This window comes from Seriola dumerili, unplaced genomic scaffold (assembly GCF_002260705.1).
Source record: "Seriola dumerili isolate Sdu_G_001 unplaced genomic scaffold, Sdu_1.0 BDQW01000191.1, whole genome shotgun sequence".
Taxonomy (NCBI): Eukaryota; Metazoa; Chordata; class Actinopteri; order Carangiformes; family Carangidae; genus Seriola; species Seriola dumerili.
In genome coordinates this window covers 361,914-381,239 of record NW_019174446.1, presented here as the reverse complement: position 1 = coordinate 381,239, position 19,326 = coordinate 361,914, and the positions used below count along the sequence as shown (strand labels likewise).

At 40.9% G+C, this 19,326-nt stretch overlaps 2 protein-coding genes across 3 annotated transcripts; one reads left to right on the top strand and one right to left on the bottom strand.

Moving 5' to 3' along the window:
• The first annotated feature begins 879 nt into the window (after positions 1 to 879).
• On the top strand, positions 880 to 9,884 carry LOC111227905 (amine sulfotransferase-like). Of its 2 annotated transcripts, XM_022753650.1 has the most exons (7): positions 880 to 1,032; positions 1,311 to 1,472; positions 1,896 to 2,110; positions 4,401 to 4,527; positions 4,615 to 4,709; positions 4,815 to 4,995; positions 8,345 to 9,884. In XM_022753650.1, the coding sequence occupies exons 2-7, from the start codon at positions 1,316 to 1,318 to the stop codon at positions 8,467 to 8,469; spliced, it is 900 nt and encodes a 299-aa protein (XP_022609371.1). In that variant the 5' UTR covers positions 880 to 1,032; positions 1,311 to 1,315; the 3' UTR covers positions 8,470 to 9,884. The 2 variants fall into 2 exon arrangements, with proteins under 2 accessions (XP_022609371.1, XP_022609372.1); XM_022753651.1 differs by lacking the exon at positions 880 to 1,032 and having other exon boundaries at positions 1,314 to 1,472; positions 1,853 to 2,110.
• Positions 9,885 to 13,772: 3,888 nt separating this feature from the next.
• On the bottom strand, positions 13,773 to 18,077 carry rwdd1 (RWD domain containing 1). The gene is made up of 7 exons (XM_022753311.1): positions 17,886 to 18,077; positions 17,446 to 17,511; positions 17,178 to 17,308; positions 15,400 to 15,543; positions 14,973 to 15,105; positions 14,818 to 14,880; positions 13,773 to 14,496 (listed from the first exon to the last, which is right to left on the bottom strand). The coding sequence occupies exons 1-7, from the start codon at positions 17,956 to 17,958 to the stop codon at positions 14,384 to 14,386; spliced, it is 723 nt and encodes a 240-aa protein (XP_022609032.1). The 5' UTR covers positions 17,959 to 18,077; the 3' UTR covers positions 13,773 to 14,383.
• Between the last annotated feature and the right edge of the window lie 1,249 nt (positions 18,078 to 19,326).

The following is a 19,326-nucleotide window of genomic DNA, read 5'->3' as shown; positions in this document are numbered from 1 at the left end:
GCCGGTGAAACACTAATGCTTTTGTATTTGGTGACTGTGTTGAACTGTTTGGACAGATTCAGTGTGTAATTAAAAAAAGAATCATTAATTACATCAACTGCAATTAAAGGGACAGTCCACCAATTTATTCATTTTCAACCAATGAAAACAGGGCTATGATGTCATCCGTGAAGTCTGAGAAAATGACCCTGATGATGTCTTAGTGATGTCATTGGGATTAATTCAGCTTGGACAAATTGATAACAGCCTGATTAAACTGGGGGGTGTGGAGTCTGACAGATGTATCAGACATTAATGCATTATGGGAAATATAAAATCCGGGTTATTTGAGCAGAGGCTAAAATTCATCAGTTTTCTTACCAAACCCCCAGTGGATTTTTAACGATGCTAACAGTGACACAGTCTCAGTGCTGGATCAACAGTCCAGGACCAAAGCAGAGTGCGGACAGTTTGAGGCTCTGTGGTTCATGTGAGGTGAACCGGTTCAGGGGTTCAGCCTCTGGACTGTTTGTTCTGGTGAGTGTGTGTATGTTCTGCATACTTCTCTCTAAAGTGCTGCTTATGCAACATCAGAACCTTGTTTTGGTTTTGATGTTGCATAAGCAGTTTGAGCTTTTTCCTGTATCGGTTCCCTGTGGCGGTCTCAGCTGGGACAGCGCTACAGTCACTTCATCTCCCGCGCTAATCACTTGACCCACTGCGCCGCTGACTGAGTGACCTCCTTCCTTCCTTCCTTCCTTCCTTCCTTCCTTCCTTCCTTCCTTCCTTCCTTCCTTTCCTCCTCTCCTCCGTCATCACTCTGTTTGCTGAGGGCGCGTTGGACTCGGAGCTGCTTTTCTTGACAGTGCGTAAAAACGCGCGTTCCACGCGCATCTCCAGCGTTGAGAAGAGGAAAAGAGGAGGGACCTCCGGCCTCCGCAGCTCTGGCACTGATCTGGGTTCATATAAGGTGTTTCCTGCTGGTGGCAGTGAGATCATATCAGACACACTGGACGTGGTTCCTCCAGTCGGACAGAGGAGCGAACAGAGCAGGTAGGAAACATGTTGATAGAGGCACGCGGACAGACTAGTTGTGTGCGCGCTCTACAGTGTGACTTTATTTCTGCTGTTGAAACTGGGAAAGTCAGTTGACTGAAACTCAAGACACGTTAGTGATTAGTTAGTGTTAGTGTTTCTGCTGGTGACTGTAGATGAACTGAGACCAATGTAAACACAGGAATCAGTTAAGCTGTATTAACAAAGTGCTGCTGTGCTTTCACTAGAGAAGAGACAGGTAAAGAAAACACACCTGTGCTTCTGTTGTGCTTCAGTTATCATGGATTTAAATGATGCCAAGACTCACAACCACGAACTGGTGCCGCACAAAGGCTTCAAGCTGATCAGCGGGACTCATGATCCGGAGGATGTGGACCAGATTTACAACCTGGAGATCAGAGACTCTGACGTGTTTGTCGTCACATACCCGAAATCAGGTGAGAGGAACATAGAGATGGAAGACTCGTGTTGCACACACACAGAGGAGGCACCAGGCTTTGCTGCAGGCTCCATCACATACACTGTTGTGTCCAGTGTCACGCAGTGGGAGTGCACTAAAGGTCAGTGCGGTTTGTGGCGCTCTCAGCATAGAGGAAGGAACAAGGCTGATTAGTATGTACAGCATTTCCAGATGAATGTCCTGCTATTTTGTGTGTAACAAATTGATTTCAGCAGAGAGCAGGGTATCAAACCATCAGCTAGACAAGTGAGTATTGTGAAAACACTCCAAGAGAAATCAGGACAAAGGTCCTCAGAGCGGAGAGGAGAGGTGTGCTCATACACCAGGCTGACCTAATTGCTGCCATTGTACACACAGAGTCTGGGGGATGGAAATGAGGCCTGTCTGCTCTGTCTGACAGGGACCATCTGGATGCAGCAGATCCTGCTGCTCCTGGAGATGAAAGGAGATGTGACGGCCATCAGCAAGCTCAATAAGTTCTCCAACGCAGATCTCATCCCCTGGATCGAAGTGAACGGCAACAGACAGGCGTTCATCACGGCCCCGTCACCCAGACTGAGGGTCACCCACCTGCAGCACCAGTTCATGCCTCCTGCTCTGAGCCAGAGGGGCAAGGTCAGCTCTTTAAACAACTGTATCTCACCTACACCTAAACCTAAAGATTTTACTTTAGGTTCCTCTATTTAGCATTCATGAGCAGTATATAAACATATACTCATGCAGTTGAAAGCAGATATAAGGGTATTTTAAAGCTCCATATTCTCCTTTTCTCCTGTGTTTTATTTGAAGCGTTGATCCATTAGAAGATATATTTGTAGTTTTAAGAACCAAAAACCATCTCAGTGTGGTTTTACATTTCCTCTCATCTTCTCTCATCTTCTCTCTGGAGCTCTAGTAACAACAGGGTGGTGAACCAATCAGAAGAGAGGAGGCTCTGAGCCTCTGTTTTCTGAGTGATCAGATAAAAATAAAGCAGATTTCAGGAAAACACTCAGAGAAACCAAATCCTGCAAGGTTGCAGGGTGGGTCCAGGTGGGCGGGGCTTGGGGCATGACTGAGAGCGGTGACTGCTTTGTTGTGACATCACAAAGTTCCAGAAGTCCTAACGGCTGGTTTTAAGGCTTAGTTTCTGAATATAGGCAATACAGATTTATAATCAAACAACACATGGACATCTACCTTTATACTATATGGGACCTTTGAATGTTTATCAATATTTAGTTTTTGTTCTTCATATTTTATATGGTTCCAGCTGTGTTTTACTATATTGTTGTTCATCATCACACAGTAACACTTAGATCAGATTACAGCTGCATTAAAAACTAAGTTATCACATCTTTATTACTGATTATAAAGACTAAATAGGCGACTTAGAGTGCTGCCAACAGAAATCTCATTAAGCTGTATCACTAATGTCCTTCATGCTTTTCTCTTTGAGGCAGACAGTTTATCGCTGGTCTTCCATCAGTTGGTCAACTTCCTGTCTTCACAATATGTGTCACATATTAAAGGACAAATTCATATCTTTTTAAGTTTGCCTAAGAACAACACTCATATACTCACAAGCTAGATCAGAATGTACAGTCCCTGTTCCATCTGAGTTCACATGAAAGTCCAGCAGTCCGCATCAAACCAGCATCTCCCCAACTTCCTCTGTTTAGAACCAAATGTTCTCTTTCTGTTTCCACTGACTGTGGAGGGATAGTTAATAACTGTGGAAGATATGAAAACTCATATTAGTTTCAGCTGAACCATGTCCCCATCACTTACTTTGAAATTGTTTAGAAATCGTTCTACAGCCAGTATAGATAGGATGAATAATTAATGCAACCAAAAAGGACCAGACCTCAAAGAAAAAAATTCAAATTCATAGATATTCTGGATTGAACCCCACAGTGTGATGGCTTCTTCTCTGACAAACAATCTGTCTGTTTGTTCTGGCATAATTTTACGTTTATAGCATACCAACGCTACCCTCTTAGCTTTTATTTTGAAATATTTACCTTTACTACTAAAAAAAAAGGAATATGCAAAAACAGAATTGGACTGTTTCTTCCAATGGGACGTTGTTGTTTTTCCATTTTTTAATTCTGACAAGAAAAAGGTTTTTACATTTTTGGTTCAAAACGAAAGTTACAGAAATACAGTGGGGGTTTTTTTTTCGTTTTTTGTTTTTGTTTTAAAAGGAAAAAATGAACTGCCTGAATGTACACTAATTATGAGGGCAGGCTAAACAACAGAAACATCTCTGTGTATGAAGTAAGACAGTTTAACATCAGCTCAGACTACATCCTTCACAGTGACCACACAGGTGAAGCAACACCTGAAACAGCTTCTTTCCCAAAATAAGTCACTGATTGTTTTTTAAGTACAATACACAGAATGTGTTGTGTCAGCCTTGAGAACGATACCCAACCTCATGCAGAGTGGAAATTTTGTCCCAATGGAGGCTCTGATTCGTCCTCTGGGCTTCGTTAACATCAACAGTATACTACACGGAAACCTCCTCAGCGGTTGCTGCTTGTTCTGGATCACAGTGTTGGGCTGCGACTGCTGTTCTAAGACCCTGCTGCTCCAGCAACAACACAAACCCCCTGATGTTCAGTGGGTTCACTTTGTTGTGTTGCTCTCTCTTTATCCTGTGTTCCCCTCATGTTTGTTGTAATTGGTCTTGTGACTTCCTGCCCTGTAGCTGCAGGAAATGGTACACGCCCAAATCATCTCATTAACACTGAGAGGCCAATTTCGGGCCCCAACAGGGTTGTGGCACGAACACACAGTTATAGGCCGATACACTGATAATGTTGCTTAAATCCAGCAAGGCAGTTATAAGAGTCAGTTAGTCCCCAGTGAACAGGATACAGTTGTACTCCGTTGATGTCCAGGTTTGACCTCCTTTCTTTAGGTGATCTATGTGGCAAGAAATCCCAAAGATGTCCTTGTGTCTTACTTCTACTTCCATAAACTCGCAAACATGTTGGAGACGCCGAAGGATTTCGACGAGTTCTTTGAGAAGTTCATGAGAGGAGACGGTGAGAGCAGCTGTCTTTCACAGAATAATACGTTTTCATGATGAGTGTCTGACGTGTGGCACTGACATTGTGCTCTGTTCATTGCAGTGTTTGGGTGCAGCTGGTTTGATCACGTTAAGACCTGGTTCTCTCACAAGGATGATATGAACATGTTGTTCATCACGTATGAAGAAATGATCCAGGTATGACTCAAATCATCTCCGTCTCACCACGTCCGGTCATATCGTCTGTTGTAGCATCAGTGTGCCTTAGAAATAGATCGTCCATGGTACTGTGTTGTTGCTCAGGACCTGCAGTCTGCAGTGGAGAGGATCTCCTCGTTCCTGGGGAAAGAGCTGACTGACGAGCAGCTGGCCAACGTGGTGAAACACAGCACCTTCAAGAACATGAAGAAGATCCCTCAGGCCAACTACGAGCAGGTGCCAGGTGATTTGCTCAACCATCACCAGGGCAGGTTCATGAGGAAAGGTAAGAGTCTTTACTGCTTCAGGTGCAAATAGGAAGTCAACCTCTACCTGACTGTAAATATACCCAAGAGGTTCAATTGTCAACCCACAGAATTAATTAATTAAATTATTAAATATGTTAAACAACTATATACTGATATTAGATCCTAACACTGTAAACAGCTTTGGAAACATTTGGTCTGATAACACAGCCTCTTCATATAAGGTGTGTAGCAAGAGGCAGACTGAACAGCCGGGGTGAGACTCAATCTTAGAGCTTTGCTGAGCTTATGTTTAAACTGTTGTGTGTAGAATTATTCTGATGGTTTTTAATTTTTAAAAAATGTCACCACCACATACTGAACCTTTGAACACCAGAGTCTGATGCTACACGCAGAGGCTGTAAATCTGCAGTAACCCACTTTTGGCCACTTGAGGGCAGCAGAAACAAGCTGTAGACACAACACTGACACATTATCGTCTTAAAGATATGATACAAACCTGTCAGCAGACGGTTACCTGTTCACACATGCAGCAGACACAGAGCAACATGATCATTCACTTGGAGTCAGGTTTGTATCCGCATGATGAATCTGAGTCCAGCGGTCACTCTCAGGCAGCTTTTGCTATAAAGTTCTTTTTTTTTTGCTGTCAAATGTTTTTATTTTCCATTTTACCAAATAAGGGCATACACATAATGATGTAGAGGCCAGTGAACAAAGTGGAACATTATAACCACCCCATCCACAAAACAAACAAAAAAAACGAATATAATAAGATAGATAGGGAGAAAAAAAACCCTCCCTCTGACCCGTGGAACACATTATATGGATCTATTAGATGGCCAAGGATGATGGATTGGATGTGGGTCAAGTATGTAGCAGACAAGAGATCATAAGAAATACAGAAATCACAAAAGTCCTTTCATTGCAGCAGCTGCTGAGAGCCACATATTCACGTTCGCCTCTTTAGCCCCATTTCTACAAGCCGTTGAGAACTCCATATAAATAATGTCAAGAAAAGTAAAAACCCACTGTGTTATGGTCAGAGTGTGTGGGGGGGATTCTAACTCATTACAAGCATTTTCTTAGCAGCTGTTAAACCTGCAAGTACTTCACGTTTCTGACATTCAGGGACATTAGGTGAGGAAATGTCATTCAGCAACAAAACCGGTTGCAGGTTCTGGCAACACTCTGCCAAAAATGGCACAGAATTATAATGAATCTGCTGATGGTCAGGATTCCTGGAGGCTTAATATCGCTCCTCATGTGCTTCAGTTAAAGTCATGTACAAGTTCGGGGACCTCTCCCCTCCAAATTCTATCTAATGTGAGTGTTTTGTAGGAGGCTTCATTAGAGTGCTGGGACCCGCTGGACACCATACATCTTGAGACTCTATATGTAACAATCAGTTAGTGAAGTGGATGTGTGATAATTCTCTGTGGGTTCATCACTATGAGTGATACCTTTCACATACAGTGTGAGCCATTGGTAATATAAAAGACGGTTTGGTTATGCATGGCAACCCAAACCAACCAAATCCATAAGAACTCACCAGGCTTTCAGTGCTGGGCTTCACTGGGAAGGTGTGATGTGTGAGAGGTTCATGCGTTTCCACCCAGTCCCACTCCGCACGCACCTTGAGCGACCACTAGGAGTCACTAGTATCACAACTGAAAACACAACTGATTGTTAGGCTGCGGTCGAAAAGTCTTTTCCAGTCTTTATCTGAGCAGCATCATGATCAGAGCTGCTCCACTTCTCTACATGATGAGGAAAGGAGCTTCAGTGCTTCCTATCTTATCTCCTTTAGACTAGGAAACACTGGACCTTCCTTTATGAAATGGAAGGAGAAAATGCCGTCGTACAATTCCTTGCTGCAGCAACATTTAAAGTGATGCACTGTTGCAGTTTGACCACAGCAGAGACACATTAATGTAGAAACATCAGGGCAGCTGTTTTATGTTTGTGACACGATCCAGAACTGATGGAGATCTCTGTCTGATCGACTGAAGCCCAGATCCATATATATAAATGTATTCTCTTTAAATCCAGTTATTAGTTAGTCATCATGAAGAACAAGCAGATTGTATTTATAGTTACAAATCATCATATCAAAATACTACAGCTTATACATAAATGTTGTTTCACTAAATCTCCTCCCATTGTGAAATGAACTAAAAATAAATTTTCTCTACTTAAGAAATGTATAGAAATATCAAAAGCTCCTATGCCAGTAAAATATAAACTTGTCTGAATATAATTTATTCTGGTCTCTTGCTCAGTTCCTCATTTCTATTTAATTATTATTTTAATGGCTCAACTTTTGTATATTTCTTTCATTTATCTTGTTTTTAAACATTTCAATCCTGTTTGTTTTGTGTTAGTGGTTAGGAAAGGGGGATTTATCGTCCAAGTGTTATAAATAAAGTTAGTTTAAATAAAAAATCCTAGAGTAAGTGCAGTCAGGTTTTTCCTAAGTCTTTATGAATTCTCCTTCACAGCTCTCCTTGACCTCAGGACGTTTTCCATCGAGGTGGAGGAGAGGTGGTTACAGAGGAGATTATTTAGACTTTTCGACCGCAGCCTACACATACACAGTGAGACAGCTGTTTGTTGGAACATATGAGTGAACTGGATGTACTGCTCCTGTGAATCAAACCTCAGGTCTCTGACCCCCTCCACCACCTACTGCACCACCCACACACCACTCAGCAATGACTCTGGTGCTGAGTTTTCAACAGTATTGCAGCTGTAACACTTTTGAGTGTTCGGTGGTTTGTTGTGTTGTTGTGTGAGGAAAACACAAATACTCCTACATACAGGAAGTGTTTTCCACACAGAGGGTTTAATTGCAAGCCATTATATTCCCAAACAAATAGGCAAGGCAAAAAAGCTACCTCTGTAACTCTGGTTCAGCAGAGGTGCACTGTCAGGAGAGGCAAACCAGGCAAATGCTTGGGGCCCCTAGGGGAAAAAGGGCCCCCTGATGGCTCCTCATATTGGCACATTTTACAGTGACAGCTATAAACCCCCTTAAACCTTCCATTAAGACACTATACAGAGCACTGCTGAGGGGCCCCTGATGATGTGTGCTATAGCCAGTGTCTACCCATTGCCTGCATGTGAGGCGTTTAGGGGACATCTGTAAATTCTTGCGTCTGCTAATAGTCTGCATGTGAGACCCCCCCAGAGTCTAGTAAGATCAGCACCACTGTGCTTCAGTATCTACTCATTCTGACCGTTTGGTTGTAAAACTTAAAGTCACCTTTCAAAGGAGACCAGGGTTATGACTGTAGGACAGGTTGAAGAACAGTAACCTGTTTATTCATGACTACAACCTTCTCCTTCTCCCTCCATGTTCTGTATCAGGGACCATCGGGGACTGGAAGAACCACTTCACTGTGGCCCAGAACGAGAAGTTCGACAAGGTCTTCCACAAAGAGATGAAGGACTTTCCTCTGTCGTTTATCTGGGACATCAGGGACATGGAGTGATCCCTTGTTCGTCTCATGACTGACAACACAAAAAGAAGAACACAGTCACAGTTGCAGCTTCATGAACTCTGTGCTATACAGAAAAAAAACTATCTGCTTCTCCTCTTCCTCCTTCAGCCATACAGAGTCTCTCTCTTCATTCCGGGCAGCAAGTGGTTTCCATTCATTTTAGACATTTTAAAATCTATGCAAAAACTTATTTTTGACAAAGTAGAATCAATATTCTCATGGTCATGCAGTAGGTATGTTGTGATGTAGAAAGCCTTGTTTTGTGCTCATGTAAGAAGTGTCAGAGTTGATGTGCAGAGAACAGATACAGCTGATGGGGTCAGCTCTGTTTAACTGTTGTCACATTTACATTGTTGTTGCTTGGTTCTGCACATGGAGCAGTTACTGTGGCAGCAGTAAATGAACATCTCTGTTCACTGTTAAGCTCTATGCATGTTTAGTTTGTTACTATAGTGAAAGGCCTCACCTGTGAAGTAGAACTGATCTCATTCATAGTAAACATGTTCTATGGAATGACTTCTCTGGCTGCTAAATATATAATAGAGTCTGTATTGATGGTCACAGAAATCACAGTTTAAACCTGAAAATGATGAATACATGTCGGAACCACACTCACTGTTTGTGTTCAGTGACAGAGTCATGTGGTCTGAACTGCAGGACTGGACTCGAGTCGCACGACTTGGACTCTGAATCCAACTCGAGTCGGGAACCTGAAGACTGACTTCAGACTTGACAACATCAAAAAAGACCAACGACTGGACTTTGACCTCAACACCAACGACTCGTGACGTCATTTGTTCTTCAGCCTCTTGACTCAGACTGACAAATCCTTGACTCTTTGTTTCCATGCCAACAGATACAGTTTGAATCAGCTGAGGTTTGGGCTGCTCATGCTGCAGAGCTGCAGACAAAGGACACACTCACACACACACACACACACACACACACACACATACACACGTTTACATGAAAGACACAGTGTGCATACAGAAACTCACTCAGTATTTTTACCAAGACTTAAATATTAAACCTGTGACTCTGGACTTCACAGCGACTTGAAACTGCCACAGACAACTTGTTAACTCAGTAACTCCGGGGACATATTCATTAACACTGTATATTCATGTATGTTGAACAATATTAATGATATTTTATGAAGATTACATTAAAGTGAACATACTGTGTGTGACAGTACAATGTGGGAATCATTAGAGGAGGACAGAGCTGGCTTATGGAAGAACAACACTGTCGAACACTGACTTCCAACACTGATGTTTAGTCCTGTTAACTTATGTTCAACCATCATGTTACCAGATGTAAATTATATATTTTCAATATTACACTGTATTTTATTCACTTCTTATATGACTGTTTGTGTAAAGACAATAAACACTGATGCACTGAGAGGTTTGTGACTGTGTCGTCTTTCATCTGTGTGTCCAGTGACTGTACCCTGTCTTAACCCTGCACAGCAGTTTCACACACATCATCATTTGCTGCCACAGCTGATCGTTAGTGATGTGTGACTAAAGACTTTATATTTTATCAAAGGTTAAATTTTGCATTGTGCGATGTTGGTTGCCATGGACACCACCGTTTAAGGACTCTATGAGATACGTATGAGAAATGTCATCACCCAAAAGGGTTTAAATAAAGTCACCAGGGGAACAGACTGAGAGGGATGTGGACTCAGAGCCTGGTCTGGATCAGGAACTGCTGCTGTTCACACCTGGCAGTGGGTTACAGTGTCTCTACATGCAAATAAACACGCGCATAATTTCTGTTAAGAGCACGTGTGTTGTTGTTTTTAATCGGCAGGAGGCAGCAATGCACTTCCTGTGCCAAATTAAAAGAGGAGGAAGAAGAAATTAAAACAACTCAGACTGGGTCTAGTCCTCGGCGTGTTCCAGACAAACCACCCGTAACTCCTGAACAGTTTGCCATAGTCTTTGATCCTGTTCCATCTGGTGTATCTATGTTCTCGATGTTCCTTCTACTGATGCAGCTGACTCACCAGTTTGAAAAGTGAGCTTTAAGCTTTCTATGTGGTATTGTTTCTGTTTCACCTAGTAAAGCTTTTTTTTGAAAAGTTGTGTAAACAATTTATGCTGGAAAAAAGAATAAAAATGTTTTTGGTCAATAAGGTCAAGGTTTCATTTCAAATCATTCACCGATGTCACCCAGTTAGATCTCTTTCTGTTACATTCAGAAATGATACTGACATAAGCTCTACTTCCTGCGGTTGTCATACTGAGACTGTAGAACGTCTGTTTTGGGAGTGTATACATACCTGTAAACTGTAGCAAGATGTCTGAAGGTTTGTCCTGTAGCTTTGAGCTTCTATTGGAAAATGTATTTTTTGGTTTCTTAAGGATCAAAACAAAATATGAAAAGAAATATTTTCTAATCAATCGAATTATATATTTTTGCAAAGTTTTAAGTTTTACATTCATAAATGTAATTTTGCTAAAATGAAACCTCATTTTCATGTTTTCAACAAGGAAATTGAGCTGTGTATTAAGACATGTTTTCATTAAGTCACTTTCTATTTATTCTTCTTTACCTCTGGCATTTTATTCATATTTTATTTTATTTTATTTTATAAACTACTATGTATTTTATGTTATCATTATTATTATTGTCTCATTCAAGGCATATGTATTTTGATGTATTTTTGTTGTGGTTATTTGTATTTTTGATTATGTGTAATTTTTTGAAATAAAGAAATGGGAAAAAAACTCTTTGTTCCAGACAAACCAAATCCCCTATGGGCTTTTTAAAATTTTCAGATGTACTGAACAAAACCAGCTCACGTGATTTGGTGTGAGTTCCTAGTTCTGCTTGTACAGAGGATGTGATAAGGGTCCTTAATTGTGGCCCTGGACACTTTTGCTTGCACACCAGCATGTTAGAGATTTGTTGTGTTTAGACGACATTGAAATGAGTGGTAACAGGTAAAGCTTGTTGGTGTTAACACAAAACCTGAGGCGTTAACACTAATGAGGGACCTTTAATGAACCAGCTGAACTGAGCTGAGAGTATTTCAGACAAAATCCCTCTTAAACATTGTTGATTACAGTGGTGATCTGACGGTCATCATGTTTTTAATAACATCTCTATGAACCACAGGTAACAGCGGATGGTGGAAACCTGCTGTTTCCTCTGGAGTAACACAGTGATGCAGATGCAGCTCGCTGCTCAGAACCTAAACATGACCGCATCATCAGTGGAGATGGATCTAACGTGTGAATGTGCACAGTGACACCTAGTGGTCGGCCTGGTATCACTACAAGAAGACAGATTTGGAAATAGCTGATACTGATATATTGAATGGGATAAACATTGCAGCATCATGATAAAGGTAACTGCAGGAGTCATAGCTCAGCCTGATGTAATCCCTGTGCTACAGCCCTGCTGAATGAGAAAGGAACAACCTGTTGGCTGAGACTGGTGTTTGTGTGTCAACAAATTAAAATGTGCCTGCCGCATTACAGTTGTTAACATGCATCTTAATGTCGACATAACACGAAATATTGGTATTTATGCAAATCTTTCATATGTGGCCCAGACCACCTCTGAATGTAGTCTGACGACACCGGGTAATGCAGGTCTATTTATTAATAGCCTAAAAGATGACTTAGATTCATTAGAAATCATGAGTATTTATGCATAAATTAGCATTTATCAGGTCATTATATATGAATGTCTGGTTTTTCAGCTTGTACCCTAGGCCCACCCTTCAGCCAGTCAACATCCCAGGGAAGGACAATGAGGTGGTGGGTGTGCACTTATAAATACCTAGGTGTGGACCTGAACAGTAAACTGGACTGGTCCCTGAAGACAGACGCCATCTACCTGAAGGGGCAGAGCCGGATCTTTTTCCTCAGGAGGCTCAGGTCCTTTGACGTCTGCAGTGAAATGCTGCACATGTTTTATCAGTCAGTGGTAGACATGTACTCTTTTATGCTGCAGTCTGCTGGGGCGGCAGCATGTCCGACATGAACACAAAGAGACTGGACAAGCTGGTCAAAAAGGCTGGGTCTGTGCTTGGCAGGAGTCTGGACTCACTCAGGACTGTTGTGGAGAGATGCATGAAATGTAAGATGGAGGCCATTTTGGACAATACCAACGATCCTCTCCACAACATTCTGGCAGGACAGAGAAGCAGCTACAGCAGCAAACGTCTCATCTCACTGCAGAACAGAGAGGTTCAGGAGATCCTTTGTTCCCACTGCCATCAGGCTGTAGAACACCTCAGCCACAGGAAGTGGACAAATATAGTTATAATTATTTATTTATTACTAATTGTTTTTATTATTATCAACAATGAGCGAATGGACACATGAATTCCCCTTAGGGGATAAAGTATCTATCTATCTATCTACCCTACTTGTACTTTACATGAGTATTTCCATGTTTTCTGCTCCACTACTGTAGGAGATATTTGCAAGTTTGTTTGTTGGTTGTTTGTTATCATTTATTTATCAGTTTTGAGTTTGTTTTACTTTAATTAATTTGTTTTGATAATATTGTCTTTTGTTAGTCGGCCAAGTACCTACGACCGAATCACAGCCGTGCTGATATTCAGTTCACCACTCCCTCTCGTGATATTGCTTTTATACGACAGTTCTACAGGTGCCATATTAGTTTAATAAGCAGCAACAGGCTACTTTGTCTACACGTTACATGCACTGAAGTATCAAGGCTTCTTCCCTTCATCCTTCAACCAGACATCATTTAATTCAAATGTTTTTTTCTGGAAATATTTTCATCTTTGCAAAGCTTGCTACAATCTAAGATAGATAAAGACCGTTAATGTGATGCTGATTAATGGTTAACACCTGTGAAACAGAGTGATACATGTAGTTAAAAGTCCCAGTGCTGTTGTACTCTATCAGCACTCAGGGAATGACTCTCGGCCAATCAAATTACTTGATCGGAACTAACTGTTGTATATTTGCTTTCCATCAGTTAGTTTGGTTAACTAGTATTGGTATCTGTATCTATAGTGGACACATGAGGTTATTTAGTAAGGTAGACTGGTTAAGGACCAGCATGCACCTGGGTGGGCCAATGTTTTTTGTTTTTTTTACCAGAGCAGGAGAGGCAGCAGGAAACATGATCGCTTTGTTCCTTGGATTGCTGTTCGTTTGGACGAATAAATCAAAAAGAAAACACATTGGCTTTGTTTGGACAATACATTCTTTTGCATGCGTAAACCACATCTCCCATGGTGCATCAGTGGCCTTTTGATTTTTGTAAGACTTAGATTTGTTTGAAAGAGAAATGGCAACTACACCTACGTTTAGCTTTAATCACCAGCTGCTTTGCAGATGAAGACTTTACAAACAAATAACATGATGAGTTTATAAAGTGTGATGTACATGGTTACATGCAGATGAACTTTAAATCAAACTGTTCAAACCTCCTCCTGAACATCAAGAATAAAACTACAATATAAACGAGTCAGTCTCCATGAAGAAGCTTCAATCATGAACTTTGATGGAACATTTTTCTGTCACTACTTCTCTGACCTAAACAAAATGTAGTAATCGTACTTGTAATGGTAAGTGAGTATAATTATTTATTGTGGTAATTATGCTATAACTTCAGCATCTGAATCCTGCGGCCATTCTTGATGTTACACTGCCCTCTTCTGGCCGAACGAGGAGTCTGTCACTGGGACGTCCTGCAGGTCAAACAGCACCAGAGCCAAGTCAGACATTTATCTGGTCACTTTAATGGGTCAGGCATAGAAACAGACACTGGTGGGTGTGTATGTGGGTGTGTTGGGTTTGTATAAGAGTCTTTAAAAAACGAACACGGCTGTTGGGTGTGTCTGTCAGACGATCGCATCCCAGAGAGGAGCAGCACGGTCCTGTCAGTCCTCAGTCCTCCTCCTGCCTCAGTCCTCATCACTGCCCATCTCTAAAGGGTCAAAGTCTGGGTCGTCCTCATCCAAGTCCAAGTCCTCAATGTCCTGGAACAGTGACTCGTCCACTTCAACGTTGTTTCCAGCTGCAGAAGAAGAAAGCAGTGCGTGTGTCAGACTAAGACCTCCTCAGATCTGCCGCTGTACTCTCAGACATGTTCATACCAAAGAACATACATGTGATTCATTTATCAGCTGATATTTCAACCTTTTACTACAATTTCAGTGTCTTATAACATCATCGTCTGGACCACCAACCAGCTTATATTTCACTTATGGAATTAAAGGTGTTGATGCTTTTGTCCATTTAAATTGAATTAAATGAAACAGATTCAATTATTTTCATTTTTTTAACCCAAAGACAAACGACATCATTAACAGCCTGAGATTCAGAAACACTCTTTTACCGTCTTCAAGGAACTGAATGTCTGACGTGTCCAGGTTGTGGTCTGTTTCAAACAGCTGTTTACCTGGTGAGGAAAAGATCACATGTTCACCAGTTCATATGTTGATGTCATCAACTTTGCAGGTTGTGAGCTTCGACGGTAAAGTGTTTGTGTACCGGTGAGTTTGGGTTTTCCCGCCTGCTCCTCCTCCTTCTGCTTCTTCCTCCTCAGCTCAGCCATGTCCAGCTCAAACTCGGCTTTCCATGCCAGGAAGTTTTCAATGGTCACCACAGTGCCCTGGAACGCCACCTGATAGATAGATAGATAGATAGATAGATAGATAGATAGATAGATAGATAGATAGATAGATAGATCAGATCAGATCAGATCAGATCAGTCAGACAGACTTATTTATTTAATTTTACTATTGACTTTTTGCTCATTTTACTTGTTTTATCTTTGACACTAGCAACATTGTTCACCTGACATTCATGCTAATAAAGCTTAGTGAATTTAACTGATTTGAACTGAGAGAGACAGATGTATACTGTATACATATTTACACAGTACATAAATAAGCTTTATATATTATCCAGCTCTTACCTTCTCTGCTTCCTCTGCCTCTCTCTCTTTCCGCCTCTTCTCTTCTTCTTGTCTGTTTTTCATTAAATCCACAATTTCGTTGAGTTTCTCCTGAACAGCTGTGACCAGGGTGAAAATCATCACCATGCCCAGGTTTTCTTCTGCCTGCAGTGACCACACACACACATGTAGGAACTTATGATAATACTGGTACATTGTGTCAGATCAGGAGATGGTTGCTTAGTAACATTATGTATATTTTCATCAGATAGCAGCTAGCTAATGTCGTCACCTCCTGATAGACCTGCCATGAGTTTATTTACTGCAGAGTGGAGCCAGACTTCTTCATACTAGTTCTCCAGCTATGTTGGGAGAGAACTAACAGTATTCCACCACCTCTTGTGTCAAGCGTGCATGCAGCCTGTTGCAGCTGCTCCTGCTCATCTCCTCATTTTTCCAACTTATCTTTTTTTTTTTAGAGAAAGAGAGAAGAGATACTTCTGCTGTTTTTTCATTGTGGAATTAAATTTTTTTGTGAGTGTAGTCTGATGCGTTTTCATTCAGCTTCGCTACCACAGAACAGTAACTTCAGTTGCACTGTTTACATAAGAGCAGCTGATCGTGCTGACGCCGGTTGGCGTGGCGACCAGGGCAACAGACATTGCTGCAGAAATCTGGAGGAGGACACACAGAGGATGCAGAGGAGGGAGGAGGTGGCAGGGGAAGAGAGCTGGGACAACAGAGACTGATGAAGACGAGCCTATCTTCCTCCTATCGTCATGGGCAACCTGAGATCACTGGTGGAACTAGTGGATATGAGGTCGAGACATGGTTACAGGAAGATCCTCCAGATCACGTCTCTACCATGGACAGCTTTCAGGCGGTTCAGGCGGACGGGAGGGAAATGTTCCTGCAGCCCAGACAGTGAACTGTTCATACTACAAACCCTCTGCTCACCTGGCAACCATGTGTGATGTCCTCCACTCTACACCCCAGTGCTTTCTTCATGATCTTCAGGGACATCAATCAAGGGACACTCGACACGTGATTTTTTTGCACATTTGAACATTTTACCAAGCTACATTTTAACTCCCTTATTGAGTATAGACCTCCAAGTACCCTGAGATGATCTACTGGTGGTTTATTGAAGGTTCCCAGCAACAGCCAGAGGAAAATTGGGGATAAAATTTTAATTATTTATTTATTTCATTTATTATTTCTACATTTTTATTTTTTATTATTATTCCATCTCATTTTACATTCATGTTTTTCATTTTACATCAATGTTTTTAAACACGTTTTTATGTTCATTTTGTCTTTTCATCTGAAGCACTTGGTGCGTGTAATTTCTTTCTTGTAAAGCACTTTTTGATACATTTATTGTATCAAAGGTGCTATACAAATTAAGTTTATTATTATCATTATTAATAGTAATATTATGATTATTAGCTATTCACTTATTGAGTATGTATTATTACTACTTTTTTTTTTTTTTTTTTTTTTTTTAAACTTATTTTCGTCCTCTTTCGAACTGTGTGTTGATCACTTGAAACAAGTGAATTTCCCTGCAGGGATCAATATGGTTTTTCTGATTGTGACATTAATGTAAAGATAGGCTACGCCATCATGAAGCAAGAAAAAGACTCAGTTCTCAGTTTTGGTTTCTGACTGTTTTCTCAGAGGTGAACACAGGACAAGTGATTCACACGACACAGAAACATCAGAGCACAGTGAACAGAGCCAGAGCACAGATACAGGAATGGACGTGGCCTAAGGAAATCAGACTGTAATGGACAGACCTGCTGCTGCAGTAAGGTGAGGATGTCCTCCACGTCCTGGTCCTCCAGGTTCTCCTGGGAGTGGATCTCCCACAGCGGAGCCTCATCTGGGTATTTCTCTACATATGTGAACTTGAGTGTTGCTTCCACAGCTGCAGCGAGAAAACAGACAGATCATGTGATCACAGTCTTCATCATCAGAGCCATGACATTACTATGAACTTAGTGACACTTCATAACTGTTTGTTTTAACAGCCATGTGTGCAGTGGATGACGTGAGTGTACTCACTTTCCCCATGTTCTCCTGCATCTGATGTGACAGTGATGGTGAAGCTGGTGGGTTCATCTGAAAGCACTGAAAACACACAGGAGTCAGTGAGTCCACGAACAGGTCTGCCTCAGTCCTCCATAGTGGATCTGAGTCCGTGTTCACCAAGCTGTCAGCACAGACACTGCTCTGCTCTGAGGACAAGAACAGCTACACATGACTCACTATGTTTCACTGACTGTGCGGCTACAGTTTACTGAAGTCTGAGGCTCAGCCGATGGATCCTACTTGATACATATATTTACATATATCTTATAACGGAGCAGCCCCTCTTTCATGAACCTGTCCGTGTCATATGTTCTTCAGTATATGCAGAATTACAGCTCCTCTGTAGAGTTAACTGTTAGCCTGGGAGCTAGCTGCCCTCTCCCTCCTGCCCCCCACCCTGCTGAGGTTCAGACCTGTGAAGGAGTCCGGGTAGATGGACTCTATCGCCTCCAGTTCATTTCTCTGCTCTTCGGCGTAGTCTGTCATGGTGGTGAGGCTGCAGGTTATCTGGAAGTTAGAAAGATCATCCCGCTAAGCTAGGCTAACACACACACTGTGCACACACGGTCCGCTTCTTCTTCTTCGTCTTCTTCTAGGGGGTTTTACGGCAGTTGACGTCCATGGCGTCACATTACTGCCCCCCTCTGGTTCTAATTGTCCACTGCACCCATACAGAAATTTAATATTTGACATATGTATGTCCCTATATCAAGAGTGATGTTGCCATATATGATAACTGTAAGGATATATATTATTATTACTTATATATCATATAAGTTACATATAAGTGTTTGACATATATTGAAATACCCATTTAAAATGTGTATATGTACATATATTAGAAATAACTATGATGAATCTTTATGTGGTATAACAAGTTGTGACTGTATATGTTAATGATATATATTTAATTTATATATGCAAATTTAAATATTAAATGTGTACATACATACACAAAAAATCTATATGTTTATATACTGTATGTGTTTCTTATTCATTTTTCATTAATTTTAAACATGTCTATCTTCACATTCTGGGAAAGTGGTCTCAGACTCTTGGACCCTGCTGTATATATATCAACATATATTGAAAGGCTTTGGGATGGATATATATTTATGTAACATATGTCTTATAAGCATACATATAGCCTGTATATAGCATATATGTTTGTATAGGCTATACATATATGTCAATTCAAATTTCTAATAGTTTTTTTTTTTTTTTACATATATCTTTATTTTATATGTAGATATATTTAATAAATAGAAATTCAATGTATGTACATATATTAAATTTGTTTATAATTTATTGTGTTGCAGACAGGTGACAAATGAAAATAAAAACCAGCAGAGAGTGTCTTAGTAAGGTTTTGCTTTTTTTCTTATTAACAACTTGCATAGAACAGAGAAATCACTGATACAGACAAAACACTCACACACAAATAAAGAAGTCATTAATACAGATCACATTAGAGCATAGGGATGATCTAAATAAAAATATTAACAAAGAAGAAATCAATGGTTTTTTAATTCTTAAAAAATAAGAACAGTTTTTGAGTTAAAATTGTTTTAATGTTTAATGTTTGCTGTCACCAGCCCTTAATCCTTTCTGTTGGTTCCTTCATCCCTCACCACTCCTACTTTATTCTGTATTTCATGTTAGTGTCTTCCTTTTGATGCTCCGCCCCAGTACTGCTGCTACTGTTGAATTATTTCCTAATTTCTTCTGACCGCCTCCTTCACTAACTTATCTGCTTCCTCTTTTCCCAGGATTCCACAGTGCTGGTACCCACATGGGCGTTATGTTTTCCCCTGACTAGCTAACCTTGAATTAGTAAACAGTAGTTCATATACA

Coding starts and splice junctions, on each gene's coding strand:
- LOC111227905 (XM_022753650.1), top strand. CDS start 1,316: ATGGATTTAAATGATGCCAAGACTCACAACCACGAACTGGTGCCGCAC. Junction 4,528..4,614: donor GAAGTTCATGAGAGGAGACG/GTGAGAGCAGCT, acceptor TGTTCATTGCAG/TGTTTGGGTGCAGCTGGTTT. Junction 4,710..4,814: donor CGTATGAAGAAATGATCCAG/GTATGACTCAAA, acceptor GTTGTTGCTCAG/GACCTGCAGTCTGCAGTGGA.
- rwdd1 (XM_022753311.1), bottom strand. CDS start 17,958: ATGACAGACTACGCCGAAGAGCAGAGAAATGAACTGGAGGCGATAGAG. Junction 17,309..17,445: donor TGCAGGAGAACATGGGGAAA/GTGAGTACACTC, acceptor TTCTCGCTGCAG/CTGTGGAAGCAACACTCAAG. Junction 15,544..17,177: donor TCACCTTACTGCAGCAGCAG/GTCTGTCCATTA, acceptor TGGTCACTGCAG/GCAGAAGAAAACCTGGGCAT.